This window comes from Candoia aspera, chromosome 6 (genome assembly GCF_035149785.1).
Source record: "Candoia aspera isolate rCanAsp1 chromosome 6, rCanAsp1.hap2, whole genome shotgun sequence".
Classification (NCBI taxonomy): Eukaryota; Metazoa; Chordata; class Lepidosauria; order Squamata; family Boidae; genus Candoia; species Candoia aspera.
In genome coordinates this window covers 32,412,408-32,439,808 of record NC_086158.1, presented here as the reverse complement: position 1 = coordinate 32,439,808, position 27,401 = coordinate 32,412,408, and the positions used below count along the sequence as shown (strand labels likewise).

Below are 27,401 nucleotides of genomic sequence, written 5' to 3'. Positions count from 1 at the left end.
TTCATTGATGCTGATGATTCTACACCAGATTTTATAAATCTATATTTAGTCATACAATTTAACCTTAAACTCAAAAGGAAAAGAGCAGCAACCTGAAAATGTTCTTTACAATTCTGTACTATAGCAAGGTACTTTCATTTTCAAAACTAATGACAAATTTTAATGTACACATTTTTTTCCCATTACCTATTCCTACCATTTTTACTTGCAGGAGCCCACATGCAAGCTTCTGGTACAAGACTAGTTATTGCTGAAATTGAATTAAAAATCTGATTTGGGACTGGCTTTGGAGGACATAGAGATGGTACCTGCTATACCACAAATATACCTTTTGTTCAACATATATTTACTGTCTATTTCACCAAGCCTCAACTGTACCATTTTACTACATATGAAGAGTATGATTCAATACCTCATTTAGCTTCAACCATTATGGAAAACATTTTTATTACGATTTGGTATTTTGCCAGGTGCAAAAAAACCTTTCAGTAGACAATTTAAAACTGGAACAACATCAAATGTAACAAAGAAACAAAATAGTCCAAAACACACTATCAATGCTCCCACCCTTATTGCAATGCTGCTGGGAAAGGATTTTTTTTTTCCTCCTGCTGGCAAAGTTATATTCAAAGTCTGTGAGCCATTATTCACAGTGACTATTCATAAGACAAAACTAGTCTACAGGGACAGTTTACAAGGAATACATTACTACTTTTTGAGTAGTTTACAAGGAATACATTACTATTTGAACATGTTTTGTTGTCACTATACTGTACTCATTTTAACCCTTAGCCACAGTACAATATCATTTCAGCAGAGAAAGCACACTGAATGCTACAAGTAAATCAAGCTATGAGTGGTCTTCCTAGGCCAGATATTCTGTGGTACGTAAACCTTCCTAGTGTTCATTCCACAAGGTATTAACTTGTAGCTGAACACCTTCCATCACTCTTCATAAGCCCTAAACAAGTATTCTGTCCCACAAAACGAAGATGTCCATCTTAAGAAAATGATATCCTCAAAGTCAAGCAGCCGGCATGTGTGGCAAGAGTTATGAAAGGGAGTATATCTGTTTGATGCATACAGTATACTATTCTGGAAAGCCCAGATCAACGGGAAGCATATCCAGCTGCAAGGCTACAACCCACTACTGGTGTCATGTCCCAAATCTAAAAAATAACATATAAAAACAAACACATGATCCATATCCTGGGGGTGGGGTATTTTTTAGTTTCTAAATGTTTATTATATATTTGCATGGTGGTAGCTATGGCAAGGAAACTTAGGCCAATGGGAAACAAGGACCCTTCATTTAAGGACAACTTTGCCATTTCAAAACATTTATATCCTACCCTCTGTCATGTATAGTCACTGGTCTGAGATGGGCGGCTATATAAATTGAATAAATAAATAATAAATAAAAATAGACTTCTAGAAGGGACTCAAAGACAGCCCTGAAACTCTGATTCATAAATAAAAAAGACAATCTGCACTGATTCTGAGATTGTATAAGATGAAGTCAAATCCCGGCCTACAGGCTGTGTGTAAAATGTGGTGCTTCATAAGCTACAAAAGGCAAATGTTATGTCTGAAAACAGCTCTGTTTCTTCCCCAATGTTCATAAAATACCTAAATAGGGAGGGAAGATAGAGTGAAGCCAAGTGAAGAGTACGGAACAGTTTGTCCACCTATAGTCCTGACAATTTCCCCAATGCCATAAAATTGATGGGGACAGCTGACAGGATCAGCACTGATGCTCATCAGCTTCACCATGCTACCATGTAAGTGTACTCCATCCCCCTATTCTCAGTAAGATGTGCTTAAATGAATCTTTCTCTACCTTCTCCAAAATGTATAAAATCTATCTTGGCCAAAAAAAACTTTTAACTATTAGAGATTTAGTAAAATTTTCCCCCAATTGTAGGCTGTTCATATTATAAAAACATAATAGCCATGTTCATCCATTACAAAAAAATTTAAAATCCCGTGTTATATGACACTATCTTAAGAGTAACTAACTATGAGCTATAAAATCCATGGGCTGTTACATCTAGCTAACGTTTAGGCTTTTTGCTTCCTCCCCCCATTCTTCCTTGTTTTTTTTTTATAATATCTTGTCTGATAATGGTTCTAGGAACCAAAAAACTTGCATATTATTATTATTATTATTAAACTCAACTGTGGTTTTGTGAGAGTAGTCCCCTTCCAACCCCTCTTTGGCAGATTTCAGGGAAATCAACATTTTGTCTCAAACATGCTCCTGCTCATGCAGGCAAGATCATAGGGCCAAAACATGACCTCAGAGTTTATATTACTTTATTGCTGCTGCTGTTGTTTTTCAGCTGCTTTGTCCATAAGGTGTTCAGGTTGTGGGATCCATACTTGCCCCACTCATCACCGTTTAGGTGGAAAACATCAGGTAAGTACATTTCCCTGGAAAATACATGGCAGGAGCAGTAACTCCCAAGTAGCTGCACTGAGGCAGAAAGGAAGGTCAGGGTGTGCAAAACCTGAAGGACTTCTGCAAGCAGCAGATTGAGATTCCCCCTCACATTATACCACAAGGGTATACCAACTAGAAATACTATGAAATTTATTTCTATGGAGGGAATCTATATATCTTTAACAATGTCAGAAAAAAATCCTAGAGAAGGTTCAAAAACTGAGGTAATCCTTTACGGATCTCTAATGGGCTATATGTCAAAGCATAATTTCATGTCTACAGAACTGTTTAAATTTCCAAAATGTTAGTTAACTTGAACTTTGTTATGTATCAGGTTTGTCTTTAGGACCTCTGAATGTTTTCCTATCCATTAAATTTGGCTTCTGAACTGTGTGTATAACTAGACTGTAGTATGGTGTTTCTCAACGTTGGCAACTTTAAGATGTGTGGACTTCAACTTCTAGAATTCCCTAGCCAGCCTGGCTAGGGAATTCTGGGAGTTGAAGTCCATATGTCTTAAAGTTACCAAGGTTGAGAAACATTGCTCCAGTACTTTAACTAACTAAAAATAAAAAAAAGAATAGCTTACCTTCACTACACGATCACTTCCACATGTCACCATAAGTCCCCTTGCAATATCCATGGACATATGGCAAATGTTGTGTTTTCCTTCATGAAAAGTTGCCAAAGAAGTGCGACTTGAAGAGGGAAAAAGCAAGTTTAAGTAACAGCAACTTGTCAGATCTTATTCAAATCAGGGACAAAAAACAGTAATACAAAAACACTTGTGCAAAATAAAACTTCTGAAAAGCAAATATGACAAGCTCAAGATCAGTGTCATAATTTGAATTATATTTGAAGAAGCAGCCAGTTCATTAAAGATCATGATGGATGTGAACTATGCAAAAGTGAAATAAAGGAGTTACAACAACAAAAATCAAGTCCCAACATTAAGGCATTAACAGATCCACTTGCTAGGGCATTTATATTTGCTGGAGGCTCTTTTCCAACATGTTTGCAGACTTGTACACACACACACAAGAACCCATTTAAAACATCTTTTCAAAAGGTATAATGCAAACAGAGAAGATCTAATTAACACTGATTTGCTAATTGGGGAATGGATATTTCTGACCTGCTGTTTTAGGAAATAGGTATCTCAAAACTGCGCTCAATATTCCTACAAGGAAGAACAGTTAATCCAGCAACTGCCTAACTTTATAAGCAATGGGGAAGAATTAAAATGAATATGTTCCCCACTTAAGTTGGAAAGATACTGAAGTTCTATCAAAGCAACAATGTTAAGCATATACACAGACCAGAAAACATGCAGAAGTCACACTTTTACAAGAAAAAAAAATGCTTAGTTAACATGCCTACTTCCTAGCACCAATTTTAACTGTTTTAATTTAAGGGGACTTTCCCCACTATTGAGTTATTGTTTTATCTACCCATCCCTGAGTTGGTACAAAGTAATACTAGTTCAACAACCCTTATTATTTTCTGAACACTGTGATTAGGAAAAGCAAGGTAAAAATAAAATTCAGAATACTATAGAAGCAGATGAGTGGCAAAACACCCCTTCTTTGGAGATAAGCTATTGTCAAAAAATACTCTGGGAATGGTGACAGGTATGAAGGAACTCAATAAATACTAATAGCAAAGCAAATACTAAAAGAGAAATATCTGCATGAAGGCTACCTAGTTATCAAATGGGAAAAGGGGGGAAATTGTCCAACAGTCATTTAACATACTTCCTGTCATACCCATAACAGGTCAGTTGACCTTACCTCTAAGATAATGTGTGACAAAGCATTACAGATTTTATATGACTTGAAGCCGTGGAGGAACAGTATTGGCTTAAGGGGGAAATGCTATTTTAAAACCAGGACACTTAATGACAACTTAAGGCTATTTACTTATGGGCTGAGGATGAAATGAAGGCAACGTTATGGGGCCAAGAAAGGTTTGTGTTATCATAGCTAACTGTGCTGTCATAAACTGCAAACAGGGACACGGCCTAAGAATTATTTTTTTTTAAAAAGATGGAGAAATGGAACCAGTGTTGCTCAGTCAGGAATTCGAACTGGTACTTGGGAAATATCATTTTGGCTACACAGACCAAAGGAAGGTTGGCTTCCAGGGAAACAGGGAATGCAGTGGTGAAATTGAAATTGAAACATTAGACATGGAAAATAGAAACAGTAAGAGTGTTTTATAAATTACCTGTCCCACGGATTGATAATGATATGGGGGAAGGAAGAGGAACACAAAGGACTTTGCTTCTATGCTGATTGACTAATTGTATGCCATCAAGTCAGAGCTGACTCTTAGCAACCACATAGATTTTCTCCAAGACAATTACTTCTATGTAGTTTGTGAATAATTTTTTTAAAGTTGCTATGTAAAGGCTACCATCTAGCATCCTGGCTATCTAATCAAACCTGGTATGAGCAAAGCTGTTAGTAGAGGCCCTGAAGCCTCCAACAATTTGGTTAAAGCAGTTCTTTGGTTAAGACAGAACTTTTTCAGAGAGAATAACTCCTTTGAAAATGACTTTTCTAGATATCAAGATAACTATAACAGCTTAAGAAAAAAGCTGAGATTTTGGCCCCGTAAATAGGGGCTGAGTGCCAGAGTAAAATATAACTAATGCTAGGTAGAGAACAAGAAGGCAGTGGTAAACAATTTCTGAAAATGTTGCTACAAAAACTGCATGGACTTGCCCAGACAGTTGCCAGGAGTCAAGACTGACTTGAAGGCATCCACGTGATGTCATGAGTAAGGATGGCGAGCAGGGGGCTCCCATCCAGACTGTTAAGCGCATGTGTAGCACTGAGGAATTGGGCAGCCATTCAAAGAGACACAGATCGGGACTGCCTTAACCTTTGGGGTTTATATGTCTGGGTTTTTCCCACGCTTCTTCAGTTTGTTAGGATTCCTGTTATGTACAAGCAATAAAACATTAGAGACCAGTTCCTTGTCTCAGCGTGTTTCCTGGCTGTTAGGACACGTGACAAGCAAAGCAAAGCAAAGCTAGGTAAAATCATAAGGCAGATAATTAAGCCTAGGTCAAACTCTAGACCCAAATCAGTGGGCTGAAAGTTAACAGGCAGGAAACAAGACAGCTAGAAAACTGTCACATAGCAACTAGCCATGAAAGAATGGCAAGTCATATCTAGAATGTAAACTAGGTGTAGATTTCACGAGAAATCATTCAAAGGGCTCAAGGATTCTGGACTACACCTAGGATGCGTCAAGGCAAAGTAAATAGCACGTACGTCTTGACTGATGAATGGAAACTTCAAGCTTCTTAACTGCTCATCTATTTACTTAACAAAGGATAACTGGGAGCTAATATTTATAGTGAGTACTCCTACAATTTCAATGATGCCACGAACCTTGATCATTTCTCTCTGCTTTGTATGCCCCCCATTTCTTTCTCTCTGCTATTCTCTTTTCATCCTATATCAGAGGGCTGCCAGAGAAGGGGCAAAAGCTTGCAAAAGATTTAACAGTTCATTTGTAAAGAGCTTATGAAAATTATCTCCCTCCTGATATAGGAGGATGCTTGTTTTAGCTATCTGATCAAAACAACTATGTCAAAGCATGAAAGGATTAAAAGTAAGACTGAAACAATGGAAGGTGCAATTTTGATTCAGACTGGAGACTGAAAGACTCACTGAGGAAGAAATGTGCAGAGTATGTGCACACTAAAACTACTGAAAGAACTACAACTAAAAACTAAAAATATTTATATTTTATGTATTTTATGTGGTTTTATTTTAATTTTTTTAGCTTTATTGTAAACCACCCAGAGTCCCTCTCTTGGGGGGAGATGGGCGGTGGCAAAATTTGATGAATAAATAAATAAGATAAATAAATAAAAATAGGAGTGAGAGGGGGCAAGGGCATTCAATGGAAGGCAAATAGCTTCTCCTTTTTCTTTGATTGAGCTCTTACTGCAGACTAGCTATTTAAATGGTAAACCATCTTTGTAAAAATGGAGAGAACAATATATTTTGGGTTTATGTATGATTCAGAAGCAAGCTGGAATGAATTCAATGGAATTCTGAAAAATATGCATGTGTATTATATCCTCAGAATAATATACTGAAGACGGAACATTTGTAATTGAGTGAAGTAGAAATTATGCAACATTTTTTTATCTGAATTTGACAAATTTCTCATCATACTCTTTTGCTGAAGATAAATACTTTTTAAAATACATATAATAGGTTTGGTATTGTGTCACATTTTGGATTTCTCACTATAAACTGAGATCTGATTGGATCAAATCCCTTTTTCTGGAAAAGTGCTACTCCTTCAATTTTCTACAGGAGCTGAATTGATCAATACTTTCTGGAAGCAGTTCAAGCTGCTGATAGTCACTTATAAGCTTTTACATGGTTTGGGATTTAGATAACCTCAAGACCACCTCCTCATAGTGGTTTCTGCCCATTCAGTAAGATCTGGGAGAAAGGGTCCATACCCTAAAGAAATTTCATCTGAAGGGACCTTGGGAACAAGTCTTCACAATTTTTTTTTATTTAGCAAATTTTATCACTGCCCATTTCCCTCAAAAAAATTACATCCTCCATTCTTTGGAAAAGCACCCCACACTGTCCCCTGATTAGAACCGGTTCTCTCACTATTAACTGTCTAGAAAGCCATTAAAACCTGGTTATTCCAAACAGCTTTGGATGAGAAATCATTGTGAATGGAGATGACTCTTGCTATGGTATATTTAGTGTATGATTATTTCTCCAAGACTATGTTTACTGTTTTTGTCTTTTTGCCTTTGTTTAATGTTTTGATGTATTTTTTTAGTCCTCTTGCTGGAGAAGGTTTCGAAAGCAGCTTTCAAAATCCTCTCTAGCAATCCATTTTGTCGACTGGAATGGCATACGAAGCTTAACAAACAAACAAACAAACAAACAATGGTTTGATAGAAATGGGCAAAATGTATACTTTCTCTTTTACTGTACTGTATTATAATAGCATTAGATATATTACTGGACATGAACTAGCAGATAGTAAAAAATAACCCTTTGCAACCAATCTCTGCAATTTTGTTTCCTACATACACTAACTTTAAAGAAAGCATATCAAAAAACCTTATGAAAGGAAGGTTATCTGTAGTTCCTATCTGGCTTGTATACTAACAATTTTGGCCTCAAATCTCTGACTTAAAACTAGAGGGCAGTAAGTCATAGTCTTCTAAGCTAAAGGTACTCACTCTTCATCTTTGATAGACTCAAAACAAGAGTCACAAACCCGGACCTGGAATTCAAAGCCCATTATGGGATAGCTGGAGCGTTTCGTGCTGCATTTGCCACATACTGCTTGACCACATTTCCTACAGTGATGCTGGATAATGGAAATGAAAATGAGAAACAATCAGAAAACCTGGTATGTTCCAAATTAAGCCAAATATTAGGAAGGAAGCCATCAAATTCTCATGTTTTCAGTTAACTGAATTCAACTGTGCACTCTGTGAACTTTCATCAGAGAAGACTACTCTCTCGGTAGGCCTATCCCCATTAATCTCCTAAAGACAGCAGCTTAAATATGTCCCAGGTAAAAATCTCAGTTAATAAGCAAAATCATAAGGATAATTATAGTTTTTTCATCTCCTGGTCTAGACCATTTAGGACAAGTCTAATACAGAACACTAATTTGTGCTCAGATGCATAAAGACACTACATAACATAGCCCACTCAGGATACATTAGGACCGCAATTCTCAGTGCTTCCACCAGCATGATTAAGCCCTACTTGCTGGGAAGTCTGAAAGATACAGTTCCAACACATCTAGTGAGTTCCAGGTTGGGGAAAGGTTGACTTAAAATCCAGAAGAAGTATGTTGCCTGTTGTGGGGCCATGGAAGATGAGAAGGATGCGTGCATGGGAATCAGGAACTAATTCAAAAAGATATATCCTAATTACTAACTTATTTAACTTGCATACAGTTATACACAAAACACTGCTGGCTTCTCACCTGCCTCAGACCCAGTGTCTTTGTATCCCACATCTGCTTTATATTCCAGAAGAAGGGCTGCTCACATTTCTGACAGGAATCACTTTCTAACCATTGAGGGGCCTGGAAAAGAAGAGATGACAGAAATGTTCAAAGATGCCATCATGAAAAAAGAAAAAGGAACTCCCCCAGATTTATAAATGTCAGTGGAATTAAGGAGCCACCTTTTTTTTAATTTGATTTACCCTCTATCAGAGATACAATTAGAAATAGATAAAGTTTACAGTTCAGAGATAAAGTCTGTTAGAGCAGTGTCCCTGAAAGCAAGAGTGCCTTATAAAATTTGCTTCCCCCCAGATATAATGACTAATATAGTCTCAAATGGTATAGATGAGGTCACTCAAGCTGTCTCTGTCCCCCAGATGCCTCCTACACTTAGCTTGTTACGAGGCAGTTTTCACCACCATCACATTAATGAGAAATATGCTTTTGTTACACTTTACCTATTAGTTTCCTGTAGAGGGTTAAGTGCCTCAGTTTTTCAGTGTTTGGATTGCGTAACTGAAAAGCTGAAGTTTTCCACAGTCAAACAATTATGCCTTCTGTTTTCACTCATAATCTGACGTTAAATATGCCCTGTTCTCATTCTGAAGCACCATCAACTGCTATATATTTAAAGCAATTAAAACTGCCTGGGTCAATCCTTCTGTACAAGTACTGGTTTCTATTCCTGGTCTCACTGCAAGCAGAGCTTTTGGAAATCCATGTAGTGAATAGGATTTTCCCTAATTTATTTCCTTATTAAATAGGTTCTTGCAGGGTAGCTTAACCAAAATCCATTTTTTTCAATATTTTTCATATACAGAAAAAGGGCTGGGCAAATGAAGTTACAGGTGCAGCCAGCAAGCATTTTTGAATGCCTGGTAATTTCACTAACAAATTTTATTCAAAGGCATAAGCTTTCACAAGCTCTGGCAAACGTTATTAAATATATAGAGTGTTTCGAATGAAGAGAGTTGTAGTTTATGCCTTTGAATAAAATGTGTTAGTCTGAAATAAGGCTCCTTCTGATTTTTGGTTACCATAAACTAACACACCTCTCTTCTTATAATGGTGACCTCACTGGAACAGCATCTTCAGTTCTGGAAGTAGGGTTCTAGCCTTAAAGGCTACCCTTAATAATGTGATGGCAATATATCTTTTAATAATTTTTTTCTTGTTTAAAAATAGTACAGAAAGCCAATGTTGTCATTTTCCAGATACCAGTATTTCTCAGAATGGTTCCTATTGGAAGATGACAAGTTGATAGGGTTGTATGGTATTTTATTTTTTACAGCATGCATCCCATGTTATGACCTACATGCATTTATGCAAAGGGTATTCAAGATACTGAGAGATATATACAATTATATACCTTGAGTATGATCTCAATATTATCTGTTAGATCCAGAAACATTTTAAATAAAATAAATTTAAAAGACAATGAGCTGGAAACTAGGACAAGGAGATTCCAAGGCAGGATACTTGAGGTCATTTTCCTCTCTCCCACTTTACTTTCTAAAATATCACTCCAGTATCCCTTTTCCTGGCTAATTGCTAAATTTGACTAGTTAGCTGGATATCTGTGCACTAACAGAATACAAGACTGTTACAGTTAGGAGATATTAGCTTTTCATCTGCACTTTTGATATAAACAAAAACTTTTAATTTAGTTCCTACCTCTTCTCTACTAATATCCATATTCCAGACTGTGATCCCTCCATCTGCTGAACAAGAAACCAGTTGTCGTGTGAGCTGGAGGTAACAGAGGGCCTGCACCTTGTCACTGTAAAGAAAAAATGGACTGAATGATAAAACCATGTAACAACGGTGTCTTCCACGTTTGACTTGGAAACATTTGAAGTTTGTTTGTATTTTATTGATGCTTGCTAAGAACACTTTCCAATATCAAACTGCATGGCCTGGGTTTTTTCCTTTTCAAGTATTATTAATTTGCATGAAATACCTGAATGTCAGTTTTATATTACATAGATTTTAGCTTCACCATGTACAAATGTCTTTCCAAACCTATTGTTTCCAGACATATCAGATTATAAACTCCAGGATCCCCAGCCAGAATGGCCAATCATTATGGAAGTTATAGTCTAGCACATGTGGAAAGGACTAGGTTAAAAAAAGACCGCTGTCATCTTTCCAGATTTTCCTGTCTCATTTGTAAAGAGGTAATAAGGACAGAATAGATTTTGAGGAATAAGTTTTTATAACTCTTCCTGCTAATTTCAGCTACAAAATTATCTTACTGATCCAGGAAAAGGAGATGTTAGCTTCAATTCTGCAATTTTTGATAGAGTATTCAGAATGTTTCTGAGTATGTTAACAATTTGGAATCTAAATAACAACACCATGTCACTCCAGGACATCTGTATTGCAAAATACTGTCCATTGTAGACAACAAGAAAAATAATCTTCTGCCTTCCTCAGCATGAGAGGACCATCCTTTTTCCTGCTGCTTAGTGAAGAGGCTGTTTTTGTCATGCCTGGGGAAAAATATGAAGTGGTTATATCTCTTAAATGTTTGTAATATACTGTTACCCTTGCAAAAATGAAGTATTTAATAAATGGTGATAATGTGTTTTGTAAAAGAAGGGTTTTGCATAAAGGGAATATCCAAGAACTTAGTCCCTCTGGGGAACACAGGGATAGTCATTAGCATTGCAATCTTCCTTGATGATAGAAGATACTACTGAAGCAAGAGCAATTATTGATACTTGGACAATGAACAAGGAAAAAAAATATTTGTCTTCTACCAGCAAATGCTTTGTTAACTGGCAATTCCACTGCATTCTTCTGGATCACTGCAATTTATTTGCATGGGTCTCATGCTTTTCTGTTAGCATGCTATAGATACCACTGTGTCTACAGTAAGGTGTAAGACATGGCTGGCTAAAACCAGGAAACAAACAGATCTAAAACATCAGATTTCAAATCTTTACCACCAACTTCATGTGCCTTTGAAGAGTATCAAAACAGCATACTTCAATAATGTATTCAAAAATAACACTACAAAAGCTCTTATTGGATTTGTGGCTGACAGGAAATAGAACCAAATACAATCTTCATTCCTACGTGAAGGACACCAAAGGCTGAACCAGAATTATTACATGCTAGGGAATAAAATTGCTACATACTGATGGCCTTGAAGAAGCAGTGTCCGACCTCTTCTTCCACCAATATCCCACATGATTATGCTGTTATCAGATGCTCCAGAGAAGAGTAGTCGCTGAACAGGATCCCACCACAAAGAAGAAATACTTCCTATGTTTTATATATTGGGGGGAGGGGAGAAGAGAAGGGTGAAATGTTGTTGATCTACACTTGCTGGATGAACCTGTAAAGACAGTAGTCCTATGGCTATACAAATATGATAGATAGATAAATAAACAAATTCTCTCTTTTAAACAGATACTTTTTATTGTAGCAAAATGAAACAGCTGAAAAGAAAAAAAACATACAGCACTTGCTGAACTGTATCACAAAGTGATTTTTTTTTCTCCTGATAAAAGTCTATGTTGAAGATGTCTTTTGATCTTTGGACATTTTTTAAATGAATTCCTCACAGAAAACCTCCATCTTCTTCAGTTGCTAAACTAAGAAGTATCTCCAGCATCTTTGAACTGCAAATTAAATATGGTAATGAGAAAAATAGCTTGCTTTTTGGCAAAACAGGAGTTATTGAAAATTTTCTAATGTAAAAACATTCTTCCACCCTAACATTTTTGGCAACATACATACCTAGAATGAGAAAATCTGAAACCACCAAAAATACAGGAGGAGACCTATCAAAGGTACCACAATCTCTCTCAATCCCTATTTCAACTGAATCAAGGTAATGGTGACGGTAGGAGTTGAGGTGGGCCTTCATATGCAAGGATCAACACTTCATTCCTTCCCCTATCCTTTTTAATAAACTGGAGAATGTTAGGCAGTGAGAGGCAGTGCTGTGATGGCTAAAGAGCCAAATTAAGACAAAGAAAACTCAACTTTAAAATCCTCATATTCATCAAATTGTTTAGTGCCCTCAGGGAAGTCACTTAAATTTACTGTAATCTATGCCACAGAATTGTTGTGAGGATTAACAACTGGAGTTGAGATCCACATATACCACTTTATGCTCCATGGAAAAAAGGCAAGATATATACACAATAAATAAATATGTTTTTAAATTAATACATTTTAACCAAACTAGGTTCCTCTATAACTCAGATAAAAGTACATTCATCTCTAAAAGCATGTTCATCTTTAAAAGGCTCAACATGTACTACGAGCAAATGTGTGAAAATTAAACAAAAACCCTCCTGAGTATAACCTAATTATGAAATACTTTGGCAACCCCAAGGAACTCTCAGAAATTATACTGCTGTACTTAAGATCAGTCTAAATTAATTGGCAGTTAATCAATGGTGCTTTTAAATGAATTATAACTGAAACTTATCCATAATTATCCACTTTACCAAGACTGCTTCTCTGAGTCAGCCGGCTTTTTAATGTACTTTGCTTAGCAGTATCCCAATAGTGACTCTTCCTAGCTAATTCATAGTACCTAGTATCTATTACAAAGGTCCGTAAAACTTGGCAATTTTCTTAGGAACACAGCTGAACTCACTAGCACTTGTCCTTTTGTTTCTTGATGTTTAAAGCTGTATAACTATTTATCTACTCTGGCAGAACTGTGTTATCGTAGCTGACCTCCTCAGAAAGACATAAATAAACCCTAGATATAATCACAGTGGTAGTTCAGACAATGGTCTAGAAGGCACATGATTTAAGTAGTCCAGGCAATCTTTTAATGGCGATGCACTGTGTTTAATACATTTGGAGAAACAAGAACTTCAGTGAGCAGGGCAATGAGAAAAGTAGATGTGGCTGTGTGACGTGTGGGAAGACTCAGAAGCTGAGAGGGGGATTTCTTGAGGTGAGGGAGCATTTACATTTTCTAAAAAATAATGTTAAGCCTAGATTAGTGCTTACACTACAGTTCCATGTGAGTCTCACCTCAAAAAATATAGCCAGTAGTACCAGGGACTTTGAAGGCTATAGATGACCCTGGTTTTAACTAAAATGAGGACCTAGCCCAAAACAGAATCTGGACAAAATTGCACCTGGGAACTATAAATAAACCACTGTGTTTGTTGTTAAACCACTGTGTTAAACGTTATGTCTCCTTAGAGGAAAAGCAGGGGATGCAACAATATAGCATGGGATAGTTGTGTCCCAACATCTGGCACCAGAACCCAGTATCTGAATAGCATCCCACTGGTAGATTGCCTTTGTCAGGTCTTCTGCAACCTCCATGCACTAAGTGTGGCTCATCCCACCTGCCTGAGTAGGAAGAGCTAACTGCTCTAACAAGGTACATGCCACTGCACATGGCAATAAAAATCTGATAAAGATGATTAGCATTAGATGAATAAAAAAAAGCAATAGAAAGAATGTTAAAGGAGAGATGGGGAAGAAATCATTTTAAGGATGCCAAAGATTTCCTGAATCCTTTGTAAATCTCTTCCTGAGAAGTAATATTCTCCAGAAATTTAGCAAGTCTCCTTATTTAGGACTTAATGATACAGTAAAAATTGGGTGAATTCAATGATGACACACTGCTGACTGGCTGACATAGGAAATTAATACATCGGTTATTATGAAAACTGCTTGAGGCTCAACATTTGAAAGTGAGACATCTAGTGTTGAAATAGTTCAAGCACAAGAAGTGTTTAGAATGAAGTGATCAAACTAGAAGAGGCTATTTGGGCCATCGAGCCCAACTCGCCCATTCAGTGCAGGAATCCAAAGTAAAGCATCCTAGACCAGTGTTTCTCAACCTTGGCAATTTTAAGATGGGTAGACTGTAAGGTGTTTGGACATGCTGGCTGGAGAATTCTGGGAGTTGAAGTCCACCCATCTTAAAATCGCCAAGGTTGAGAAACACTGTCCTAGACAGATGGCTGTCTAGTTTCACTTGAACATATCCCACCACCTCACTTAACGGATTACATTGACATCAAACTACTCTTACTGTAATGATATTTTTTCTGACAATCAAAATCTGCCTTCCTGTAACTTAAACCATTATTTTGTGTTATCTACTCTGAATTAATGGAGAACAGTCTTGTCTTTCTTTGGACATTTAGCTTTTTTTTTTAATTAAAATTTTTTAGCTCCAAATTGGTTTACATTTCTGGTGGAGTATTAATATTCCTGCCATAAATTCAGTCTTGTCATTTCTGAGCAGTTATCTCAGCAATCATACAGCCCAACATTACTTACTCTGTCACATGACTTCCCAACAGCAGCTTGCAGGGCACCTACAAGGATCTTTTATGTAATTAAACTTCTTTGATTTTTTTTTCTTTATGGATGAACAGACTCATGAAGGCACTGGCCTCTAGTTTCCTGCCATCTTAGAACTCAGGAATAATGGTATAATCAAGGTGTTGGAAACTTTGCACTCCACTAAAAATGTAGAACATAAAAAAGAAACTCACTGCAGCCTGTTAAGTGGAAGGTGGAGAAACCCATGTCACAAGACAGCGGGGAAAAATAAGTAAATGTACTGAGGCTGGATTCACATATGCACCGAAGCATGGCTTCATAACCATGGTTACTGAATAAACCATAAGTGGCTGTGTTTGCACAATATACTAAGACAAAACATTAAAAATAACATTAAGGTTTAGAGTGATGAACAAATTAAGTGTCTCTGTGTATGTATGTTATGAGATACACGTTTGGGGTGGAGCAGGGAAAGTAAGGTGTATCTGGGTGTTGCAGAGCAGGTAATCCTGGAAGAGAGAACACCAGGTGAAACAAAAGCTGAACAACAATTGATGTGAGCACTCTTTTGGAACAGAACACAATGTTCTTCAATTAGTTATGAAGATTCTTTTTCATCTGATGTAAGTCATCAGATGTTCTGGATCAGTGCTTGGATATGGTAATGAACTGTACTGTATAAGGAAAAACATCTATCTGAACAAGATAGAAGTTCACTGCCTCTTGTGTTTTTAGTATGTATTTGCAACTGATGATTGAAGTCACACAGCAGGCTTAGCTTGCAGTGTCACTGGCATGGGGATAACACAAATCTAATCTTGTTTCCACCTGTTACATCCAGGGAAGCTAATGGAAAAGGTTTTCAGACAATTTTAGGGAAGACAAGTAAAATTTAATTCAGACATCATGAAAGTACTGTAGGTGAAGAAGCCAGTTGAAAAAAACATTTAACCAGTTATGCTGCCTCTGAAAGAATTACTTTGTTGAGTCTCTTCTAGAATTTGGTTTCTATGACAACACTAGTACTAGAAATGGGTTGGGGTATTCTGTATCAGTTTAGCTGATAATGGTAATATGATCTCATATGGAATTCAGAGCTAGTCTCCATCATTTATACATTTATTACATCCAAACCTGATTACTGTTAACCTGAGATTGCTTTTCAAGATTGCTCAAGACACAGTGGAGAATTGGTAAGAACCAACTACTGGCTTATTCACCTTCAGGTCAAATTCATAGTTCTGCCATCACAGGTTTTAAAAGAATAGTTCATTTAGTTGCCTTGAAACTGCCTGAAATGCTACTAAAAATGCTAGTTTGCTTCCTTAAAGCAATGCAAAATGTCTTGAAATGAAGAATAGCAGAAAATGCCTAATAAGGGGGAAAAGTCCTACTTGTTGAATTAAGTAAAAATAATTATTGTATAAGATACAATCCACACAAAGGGCAAAGCAAATTCAGGATGAATTTTGGAAGATTAATGCCAAAAAAAATGAATAATGAATAACCTAATTGGGGTACTCTTGAGAGATATAATATGGGAATAAAGTTCATGTTTCAAGTTCAGAAGGTTATCCAAGGGGTGAAAAGTCATCGAAAGTATTACTGAACATTTAAAAAGTGTAGTTGAAGTCTTTGCTTTACCAATTAATGGGTAAAAATCTTGTAAGATAAACACATTAAAAAGCTAGACACAATGGTATCTAGAATAGTCTGTACTCTTAACCGTGACAACTACATTTTAAAGAACACTCATTTCAAAGTTGTAATTCAAAATTAATTGCCTACCGTGAAAGACAAGTACATAAAATCTAACAAGAATTTTTAAAGAATCAAGATTGTAAGCCTAATTTAAAGGACAGCTAATTCATTGCTTTGTTTTATGCAAGCATGTAAAACATTTTAATCTCAATATATTTATCTATATTAGGATTTTACTGAAGTTGTTCAATAAAATAGTACACCCATTTTTAGACTTGGTTAGGTTTATTTTATTGTTCTTTTAAATGTTTTTTAAAACTGATTAAATAACATTAATTAACATAAATTTTTAATTAGTATTTCAAGCTATATTTCCTCCTGGCAGCCCACTGAAAGCAACAATTTCAATAGGCTGCTATAAGGATACACTGCAGTTTGAAAGTTTTTTATAAATCTCCCACATTTAAGTACTGGAATGATGTTTAACCCATTTGGAATGGATATTATCTCCTGAGGATCAGCTCCTCAGTCTTTGAGATTATAAAGAGAAACAGCTGCCTTTATCAGCATCAGCTATGCCACCTACCTATTCCTTAGATGGAGAAAGCTTGGCCACAATTGTCTATCTTTTGATAATCTCCTTAGGTATTAAAATACATGGTTATGAAATTGATGCTATAGTTGACCCAACCCAGTGCTGGAAAATTTACTGGACATAGGGGTTATGGCTGCCTATTGCTATAAAGCTTGAAATAGCCTCCAATACCTTAACCAATATTTCGGACTGAGGAAACTTAATTTACAAAAAATGAACAAAGCTGGTGACAATAATTTAGTAAGAGCACATAGTGGATACTTCAGCCCAACACTATGGACCCAGTTGTATCTCTAATGTTTTCTTTTATAAAGAAAGGAAGATCTGAGTCTCAATCAGTAGAAAAATAAGTTACCTTCATGACCCTTGAGAGTTGTGATCACTGAGCACGTGCTCTGCTCTAGCTTCAACAGAGTAATCTGTCCAGAGTAGTCCCCTACAAAGGCATGCTGGGTTTCAAAGTCATATCTTAGCACAATCACAAGTCAAGGAGTAAGTTTCAAAGTCTCAGGAGCTTCAGCAGAAGGCAAAAGACTGAGTATAAAAAGTAATCTATTTTAATTTGCCCTGAAAGTAGTTTATAACATGCAGCAGAAGCTGTGTCCATTTAGAAGTCCAAATAAGAAATAGTGAGTGCTACTTTTATTTTGAATAAATAAGTAAAATACTATGGATGTCTAAAAGTCACTGTTAGTAACTCTAAGGCATGCACATTTTTCAGTGATATAATTTATTTTTGAATGCCCAGCTTAATGGTCTTCTGTGAACAATACAGGAGAGAGAGAGAAATATAAAGCCACATGTAAGTAGCAGTAGTTCTGTTATACAGGAGATAAAATACCAGCAAAAACAGTGTGACAAGAATTGGAAGGAGAAAGGAAATACATCTGACCATGCAGAATTTGATTCCCTACTCCCTTTCCAAGAAATTAGTATAGCCCCAAACAAAAAGGAGATAAAAACAAAGAAAATATGTATACAAATTTATTTTCTCACATTAGTCCTATCTTTATCAAAAACAATGAATTTAAACAACTTTCTGTGTTCCTCAAACAAGCATTACAGGATGACCCATATACAATGACCCAAAATAAATCCAGTTAAAGTTGGTTACATTGTAACATGACTAGACCAAGAATGTATGCATTTAAGTCAGCTTGTTGCCCAGCCTTTTTCATCAATACTGTTCTGTCATTTGGGGAATATTGTTTGCTTTTCTAGAGCACACAATACTATAATTGCCCATACTGCAGCACGTTTGCTTAACTTGCCTTAACCAGCTGATTAGCAACTATGCATTGGAGGCCTTTGGCAAACATTCTGAAAGCGTAATGTCTTGCTACGAACAATTTCATGTGATGCCAAAGAGGGAAAACACTTCTAAATAACAAGCTGTTTGTAAAAATCATACTAGCCTTCTAGTATACTTCAGAAGAAAGGCACTCATTGGAAAAAGTGGATTTATTCAACTACAGTTCAGCTCACAGAACTCCAGCAGCTCATTTGACACCTCAAACGTATAAAGCAAAGAGTATTCTTTTCTTCCAGAACAATAATATAGCCATTGTGCTCTGGGATTGGGCTTTATTTGGCTTTCCTGGTATTTCTCATAAAGCTCTACAAAAACAAAACAAAACAAAATTGGAAGGGGGAATATGAAAAAAAAAAATGGGATATCATGAGAAAAGGGGAGAGAGACAATTATTAAATTGAAATAACTCATTAAAACAACTACTGCCACTAAGTAGATGTTATATGATTCTACCATGTTAAATGAAAGGCTTTTGTCTTCCAAAACAAGTTCTCTTCAGCTCTTTTCTACGGCAGCTAGGGCTGAGAGGGACAGGTAAGAAAGAAAGAAAGGTAAAGATGACTGGGTAGAATCAGCAACAGCCATTCCCTGCTCTTATCTATCCAGTTTTTAAATAAAATGGATATGAAATAATAAGGAATTTTGACTAGTCAATAGAAAGCAGCTTTCTACAAAAAATCATTGGATCAAGATATCATCTACCACTATCAAAAGTCTATTTGACACAAGTGGCAAATAGTGTAATAGTCTCAAATTTCAAAATTTGCTTATGGTAACACACCACCTTAGAGGTGACGGACTCGTCCCTGGGGGAGCTGGGGGTGTTGACGACCGACAGGAAGCTCTGGCGTGGGCTGGTCCATGAAGTCACGAAGAGTGGGAAATGACTAAACGAATAAACAACAACACACCACCTAACAATTTTTATAATAGACTTTTAAAACTTATAATAATAATAATGAAAACTGTTAAACACGATCAGTTTCTTGACAGAACAAATACTGTACAACATGATATAAATGAAATTCAAGTATCAGAAATATTAAGACTGGTGTGTGTTTTAAACAAACTTTAAGAAATTGCACATCTGCTATGATACAGCTACTTTGAAGGATACTGTAGACAAGATGCCCAGGAAGTGAAATAGTGTCTTCCCAACATATTTCCACTTCTGGTGCACATCCAGCTGACAGATTTATCATGGCCAGTGCTAATCACCCATTCTGCTTCCAAGCAAAAAATGACTGCTGACACTCTGTTCTGGTGAGCTGTGCAGACAGACAAGAATTATAATACAGAGATAAAAATATTAATACATAAATTGGAATGGACATCTATTCTTTTACAGGTGCAATTAGTGATAAACACTTTTCTTACTGACCAGGAAACTCTCTACCCACATTAAATTTAAATCTCATTATTACCTTATATGATGGCAGCTAGGGAAGAAGAAGAAATTAGAAACTGTAAGGTATATTATTCCCAGAAGCTTTCCATTCTATTTTGAAATGATTTTATTTTTTACTGTTCTCCCTCCTGAAGGAACCCAGATATAGTTTACAAAAATAGAAAGAATAAAACAATCTTTGGTAAAAACTATTTGATTTAAAAAGAAAAAGTAAAAAAATACAGTTAAAACAAAATTCAGTTTGTGTGTCAGACTAGTCTAGAAGTAATGGTTACCCTGCAAATTGGCTACCAGTGTGCTTCCAGGTGCAATTCAAGGTGCTGGCTGTCACCTTTAAACCCTTCATGGCTTGGGGCTGGCTTACTTATGGGACTCTTTCTCCCCAATTGTTTCTACCATTTGTTCCAGCAGAAGAAGCATGTTCTAGGTCCCATCAGCTAAGGAATGTCAGCTGGCGGGGTCCAGGGGAGAGTCTTTTCTGTGGTGGCACCTGCCCTCTAGAATGCCATCCCTCCAAACATCAGATTGGCCCCATCCCTGTTGGCCTTCTGTAAGGCCCTGAAGATGTGACTCTGTGCCCAAGCTTGGGCCCCGAGTATGGGACGGAGCCTGTCGCCTGGCTATGCTGAATGCTGGGAGTATGGCTTTGTGATCTTTGGCTATTGGTTTTAGATTTTTATATATGTTTTGTTTTTAATATTATAAGCTGACCTGAGTCAAATGTATGAGATGGGCAGTTATATAAATCCGCTAAATAAATGCCCATGTGAAGAAGTATGACTTTTGTCATGTAAAACTAGGTAGCATTTATCCTTTAAGAAGGCTTCATAACCATGTAAAGCATCATCACGACAAATCCCTACTCCTAATCACCACTCTGTAAACCTGGCCTGCCAGTACACAACAATCATAACCCTCCCCAGCTGATCTTAACACATTTGTTTGATGCAGTGAGTGAGCTAATAAATGGTGGCCAATGTAGTATTAGTGAGTACATCCAAGCATAGTTTATAGTACCACCAAAAAATAAGACGATAAACCAACTGGTTGTTGGACAGTCATTTATTTTATGTACCTCTTAAAGCACATGCAGCAGCATGGAGAAAGTAAAAAATCAAAACCATGCAAAAAACTTTTGTTCTCAAAGATTGTTAAATCCTCCAAAAGAACTTTCATTGCGTAAAGTTGGTAGGATTGCCTTCATTATGACTGATCCAACCACGGTGTGTTTCTCTTTTTTTAGTATTTGCCAGGCATCCATTCATTTAAAGGTTTCTCTCAACTACTCATTTCCTTCAAATGGAAATGAAAAATCACCCTCCACTAATGCAAAAGAGAAGCAGATGAGAAACAAAATATATTCATAATTGTAATTATACCACACTGTGAAATTAAACCAAGAGGAGTAGAGGAAGGGAAGAGAGACATTACAAAACTAGTGTGAAATGAGGAAAGCATTGCTATGGGAAAAATCATCTCATTTTGTGTAAAAGCTGTAGTGTTATTTTAATATAAGGCTTATCTCAAGGCCTCATTCTTATCTATGGCAGAATGGCAAACAGGATCCTCTTATATTGTGTTGATGTTGCAGTTAAAAGGGCTTCATATGAATGGAGCAACATATTGTTCTAATATTTTGGTTTTCCTCCCTATGTATAAACCCACAACACTACTACTAATTCCAGGAGAAATAAACTCATGTTCTGAAATTCATTTCCTTTCAGCCCCAGCCAAAATAGGGATTTCCTGAGTTCTGACCTAACACATTTGTAGGACATTATGCTGTACAAGTGATTTGGTAACAGGAAAGAAAGTAGAATATGAGAATCTTTTACAGGACTGATAAAAGTTACAATTGTTGTCTTTATGTTCTAAAGTTATAGATAATTTAATGTTGGATAATACTGATCTGTGACCATAATAAAATATTGATTGATTTAATGTTGGATCATATAGGTGCTTAATATTTATTTTACCAAATTGATATTATCCACGTGAATTTTGGAAGTAAGTCAACATTCCATGTCAATTATTTAAGGCTTTTCATCTGTGCAGGGATATTTCACTGTCTCATTACCTGGATAAGTCTTGACAAAATTCATCTTATTAAAGTCTTCTGAGATATGAAATTCCTGAAATCAAATAAAGAAGCAGTAAGATACATGATCTTGAAATCATGATGATGCCAGAGAAAAATACCTTCACAGGCCAAAGCAAACCGAAATGTGGGAACCACTGACTCCCCACTGAATGATTAACAAAGTCTGCCAACTTACCATTAAAATTTCAGGGCTTAGAATTCTCTCATTTAGGAAGCAGAGATACTATGAGTTTGGCTACTGGGATAGAAAAACTTGTTGTGAGTAGACCTTCTGGTAGAAATTTCTGAGATGCTCTTTGGAAAGAAGGCTACAGTGTATTTCATGGTATCTGGATACTATGGTTCCGCTCTCTAAATATGCCTGAAAGGCCCTTATATTACAATAGCAACATTTCATTTGTTTTACTTTGTGGCTGAAATCCTCTACACTTTTATAAAGAAAAGTCCCATTGCAATCAATGATGTTTACTTCCAACTAGGAATGCATAAGATTTTACTGTAAACTTGTTTTATGCTGCTTTGAACAACAGGAACAGGAGTAAACTATTAAAACAAACAAAACGTGTATTTGGAACATTTTATCCATTGAAACTGTGACTTCATAATGAGGATTAGTTAGACAATTTTATTCTTCAACTGATATGGTATCTGTTCATATGAATTTCAGAAGGTTGTTTAAATCATATGCTGAAACTTCACTTTCTTAAAAAAAAACCTGCACAGAAGAAATTACTACCTCTTAGGAAAGGTTAAGTCAGAAATATTTGTTTATTCTAAATATATTAGATTTGCTCTGTAGATGTATTCATATGAGAGCTTTTGAGAATAATAATTCTCTGCCTGTGTTCTGACTTCACATTTCAGATTTATTTCGTATTCTTATAAATACGAAGGTCAGTTCTACCATGAAAGTCAGGAAAGGCCTCAAAGGTATACAGAAATGTACCTGATATAAACTGTTTTACTCCTGGGCTGAAATGCTAACAATCTTTTCCTTTTCCTTTCTGTAAAGCCGGTTTTATGTTTCCTTTAAAGATGACTGATTTCCATAGCTTACCAAATTAAAACAAACACCTAGATAAGTAGCAGAACCTAAGATGCACCTCATACTTCTCACAAGGAAATGTGATAAAGATACGAGTTTGGATGCTGTTTCATTAAAAATACCTGTAATGGGAAGTAGAAGTTATTGTATTTCTGTTCCTAAAAAGAGATGGGTGCCCAAGTACAATGAAAGAAAACCTACTGTATTCAATATATTGAGAATAACAGAAAGAAGGTTAAATTCTTTCCATTTTAGAGAAAGAGATGTCAGAGAGAAGAATTCTAATCTAACCCTTTTCCTGATAGCCACCCAGTGCATAATAACTGTTACATAAGAAATCTAACTGCTCTTTATAGGGCAGGCTTGACATTAACCTGACCTTGGCTGATATTGAAAAGCTAAGCAGGGTTATATTTAAGTAGTGTCTGGATGGGAAATCACAAACAAATACCAGGGCTGTAAGCTTCACTGTGAAGTTAAGAAATCATCCCAGAAGGCAGCAATGGTAAACCACTTAAAATTATTGCACTATTACTACATAGATATGAACATGAAATTACTAGAAGTTGCGTTCACCTCAAAGTAAACTACCTTCTAGAGTCTATTGGAAAACTTCACAGATGTTTCATTAAACACAAAACCAAGTGGAGGCCATATAAATTAGCCCTAGATCTACTGATGATACCACCAAATTAATTTATACAAAATCTATAGTGCAGCAGGATACTCCATAATGTGGTACTACAGGAATCCCAGAAAATTTAAGCTCTTGAACAATGGTTTAGAATCAAAGTTTATTTGTGCATATTTGCAAAGAAAGCTTAGGATTGATGAATACTAGATATTGATATGCAAGATGTGTAAATATTTTTAGCAGCAGTTAAATGAACAGTCAACTAAAAATAAATGCTTACCATAATGGCTCCATTATCTTGGCCTACAAATATTCGTCTGCTGTCATGATGATAAGCCATAGTTGAACAAGGAGCTGCCCAAAGAAATATTGATTTGCAAAATCATTATTATACTGAATTGAATTTCTGTCTATCAAAGCTGTAGCAGGCCAAATGTGAAATCATAAAAATTCAGCTTCTAAATTCATATTAGAGACATATCTGTGTAACAGTATCTAGGTGTACTTACATGACATTGTATGGTAGATGCTGGGCCAATACTGCCCACTGTCTCTCTTCAGCCATACTCTAATTGTCCTGTAAATATAAATGAAAGGGACAAAAAGATAAGGAGAATTATCCCAGTTAGTCTATTCAGTTTTCATCAAACAGCCCAGATGCATGCTGACACCAAATAGGCTTATTTAATCCAAAATCAGTATCCGGCATCCACAGTTCAAAAATCAGCACTTGGTGTCACAGACATCTGAGAACTGTAAATAGAGGGTAGAACAAAATCAGGTATGATTTCCATTGTAATATCATTCAGTTCAAAAGATTTGCAGTACGAATAACAATTCTGATACCAAATTATTTTGAGAAGTAATTTTTGAGTTCATATAACATACACTGTAATGTAACATTTCTGAGAGTAAGAGAGAACATTGCAAACACTAAGTCCCACCTTGTCATGACTGTATTTTATTTATTTATTTATTTAAATTTATATAGCAACCCATCTCACATAAGCAACTCTGGGAGGTGAACACAATTAAAAGACATCAATATAACACAAAATAACAGTAACAATACATGTACATACTGTAATACAATGGGGCAAGATGGATAAGTCTATTTGGTTTTGCAGTCAACTCCTGCTCACATACCAGGAAATTCCACTACTTGTTGCCCACTGTTTCTCCCACATGCCCATCAAGTCTATTTATGGGGTTATCTCAAACTTTGAGCAGATATGGGGAGCACATAGGGTTGTAGGAAATTTGAACTGCCAGTTCTGTCTGTTTCTCTAGCAGAAGGTCATAGATGGATACAATTCCTGATATTCCAGGTCAGTGTTTGGCAACTGCAGACATTTTCCAAATGTTGCTGATTTCCCAGCAGCCTCCACCAGTATGATCAATGGTGAGGAATGCTATTATCTTCTGAAAAGTCACAAGTTTTCTACTCCTATTTTTTGCACTGCTCTCATTGCATACAGACACTAACTGAATCAAAGCAATGATAAAAGACAAAAAGTACACTTGACAACAAAGACTATACTAAGCTACCAAGATAGTTTTGGAGAATAAGCTTCTAATAGGCCTGCAAATAGATGAACCGGAAGTTAATCAACAGACAGCTTACACCTAGCAATCATTCTACCTCAGCAGTCAGCTGACAAATGAAATGATTTAAGTATGGAGGGGGAACCTTTAAGCAATGTTACACCATATGGTGCTTGACCTGTTAGTAATAAAACCAATTTCATTTTTCCACAGCCCCAATTCCTATTTGGAGTAAGAACTGAGAATAAACAAGAAACAGCAGGGCATCAATATAGTTCATCCGCTCTGAAGCTCAGGGAATAATGTGTATTTTTTCCATGTAATTAATGCAACAGATTTAGTATTCCCTGAGGGCTCTTGTGAACTACTAACAATTAACCTCATGGTCTGAGGAAACAGATTATTATCCAATTATTTCAGAAAAATTTTTTAGGATAGTTTTTCTATAATACTTAACATTCCATCAGCTGCTTAAAAATTATAACTTTATTGTGGTGGATATCAATGCTGCTGTTTAAGAACTATTCAAAGAAACATCCAGAGAACAATTTTGCAGATCATGTAAACTTAAACTATTCTGCATACAGCCTGAACAAGCTGATGAGTCACACAATTACTGTTCATAATTGATAGCCATCCTAAATCCATGTCAAAGAATATTGTTATAAGATAGCTGCCATTATTTTACTAATCATCCCGCCCCAAGACAACACATTTGTTTACAATACTGCCCCCTTCTATCTCACAGTAAGTTTTTTCTTTAATAAACACAGCTGCACACTATCATGGCTGGGAAGAAAAAGATTAAACATCCTTTTCTTATGAAGTGGGGTTCCAATTAAAAAAAAAAGACAGAACTCTTCTGATTAAGAATAAAAAATAAGGAATTATTAGTTAATTACAAAGCAAAATCCAACTAATCTCATTCTAAGTATTATTAATGGCTTTGTGAGCATACTTTCATTGCACTGAACTTACTTCAAACCTCAGTCTGAAAGAATTTACTCCAGACCAGTTATTCCTGAGTATTTTCTTCCGATGGTCAATGTTGAAGGGGCAAAAATACAGGGGAAAAAATGCATATGGTATTTTTTCAAGTATGTATATTTTGGAGAATGGCTTTTCTTGGTATAGTATGATATCAAACTGCCCCAACCTGCAATACCAATGCATTTCAAAGATGTTGAAACCCACCTCCCTCTATCCATGTCACAAAGTTTTTGCACTAAGAATACTTTATACAATAGTGGCAAAGCAATAACTAACCCCATGCTTCCCCTTCCCCTACCCCAAATATGGTTCCCTATAGATGCACTGGGGGACCACTTTTATGACTCCCATCCAATCATACTGGCTGGGGATAAAAAGATTATAGTCCAACTTGTTTTTTTCTTTTTGTATTGGGGGAGATGGCAAAGAAGAGGCTCAATTAGCTCATCCCCACTTCTGATAGGAGTCCATCAGACCACATCAGCCAAGCATTGCTCTGGATTTCTGACTCTGCATGGACAGAAGGAGGTAGAAAAAATAAAACACAGCCATGAATGTGTCTTACGGTTTCCAATTCTCAGAAAAAGAAACCACCGTTCCTTGCTTTTTCCTCTTGCCTCACCACTTTCATATCATCCCACAACCTGGCAAACCCCGATCCCCGCGCATATAAATCCCATCAGTCAGTCAACTTGCTCCTTTCGTCCTCCTGGGGAAGAATGATGGGGCTGGTAGTCCACCCAACTGGGAAGGGGGCGATGGTAAACGGGACGGCCCGCCCCAAACAAACCAGAAGGGGGTGTGTCGCCTGCTGCTTAGCAGAAAAAGGCAAGGACCCTTCGGAGCAAGGACCCGTCTCCAAAACGAGCAACTCACAGCTCGGGGATCCGGAAACTCGCAGATTACTGTACAGAGTTGTTGTTGTTATACCGAGCGCCCCGCGTCTTTCCCGCCTGTCCTTAGGGAGAGAGAGGGAGGGAGAGAGGCGGCGGCCGACCCTGCGCGACCGTCTCCGGAAAGCGTCTTGACGCCTCCCCACCTGTCCTCGCTGGCAGTAATGATGCCGTCCTCTTTGGGGATAACGAGCGCAGCAGTGACGGCGTCCTGATGCCCCTCGATCTTGCTGAGCAGGACCGGCCGGCTGCTCTGAGGCCGCGAGTGGATCTCGGCCGCCATCTCGCCACCAGGCCGCGGTCGGCAAAGTCCAGGCAGCCTCCCCAACTGGAGCGGCCCTAATCGTGGGAATAGCGGCGCCTCCAGAAAGCCTCAGCAGCCAGCCATTTTCCGTAATGACCGAAGTAGCGCCGCCCCCGGAAGCAGT

General features: G+C 36.9%; 1 protein-coding gene across 1 annotated transcript; it reads right to left on the bottom strand.

Moving 5' to 3' along the window:
• Positions 1-27: 27 nt before the first annotated feature.
• On the bottom strand, positions 28-27,401 carry WDFY1 (WD repeat and FYVE domain containing 1). The gene is made up of 12 exons (XM_063306691.1): positions 27,120-27,401; positions 24,055-24,122; positions 23,826-23,899; positions 21,843-21,897; positions 19,475-19,625; positions 17,401-17,513; positions 11,611-11,737; positions 10,142-10,247; positions 8,444-8,545; positions 7,683-7,813; positions 3,033-3,141; positions 28-1,169 (listed from the first exon to the last, which is right to left on the bottom strand). The coding sequence occupies exons 1-12, from the start codon at positions 27,254-27,256 to the stop codon at positions 1,110-1,112; spliced, it is 1,233 nt and encodes a 410-aa protein (XP_063162761.1). The 5' UTR covers positions 27,257-27,401; the 3' UTR covers positions 28-1,109.

Bases quoted from the DNA above. Each gene is read 5' to 3' on its own strand.
- WDFY1 (XM_063306691.1), bottom strand. From the start codon at position 27,256: ATGGCGGCCGAGATCCACTCGCGGCCTCAGAGCAGCCGGCCGGTCCTG. The intron at 21,898-23,825 runs GTAAGCATTTAT...ATTTGATTTCAG, and splicing joins AAGATAATGGAGCCATTATG to GAATTTCATATCTCAGAAGA. The intron at 17,514-19,474 runs GTATCCTTCAAA...GATTGTGCTAAG, and splicing joins TCCTGGGCATCTTGTCTACA to ATATGACTTTGAAACCCAGC.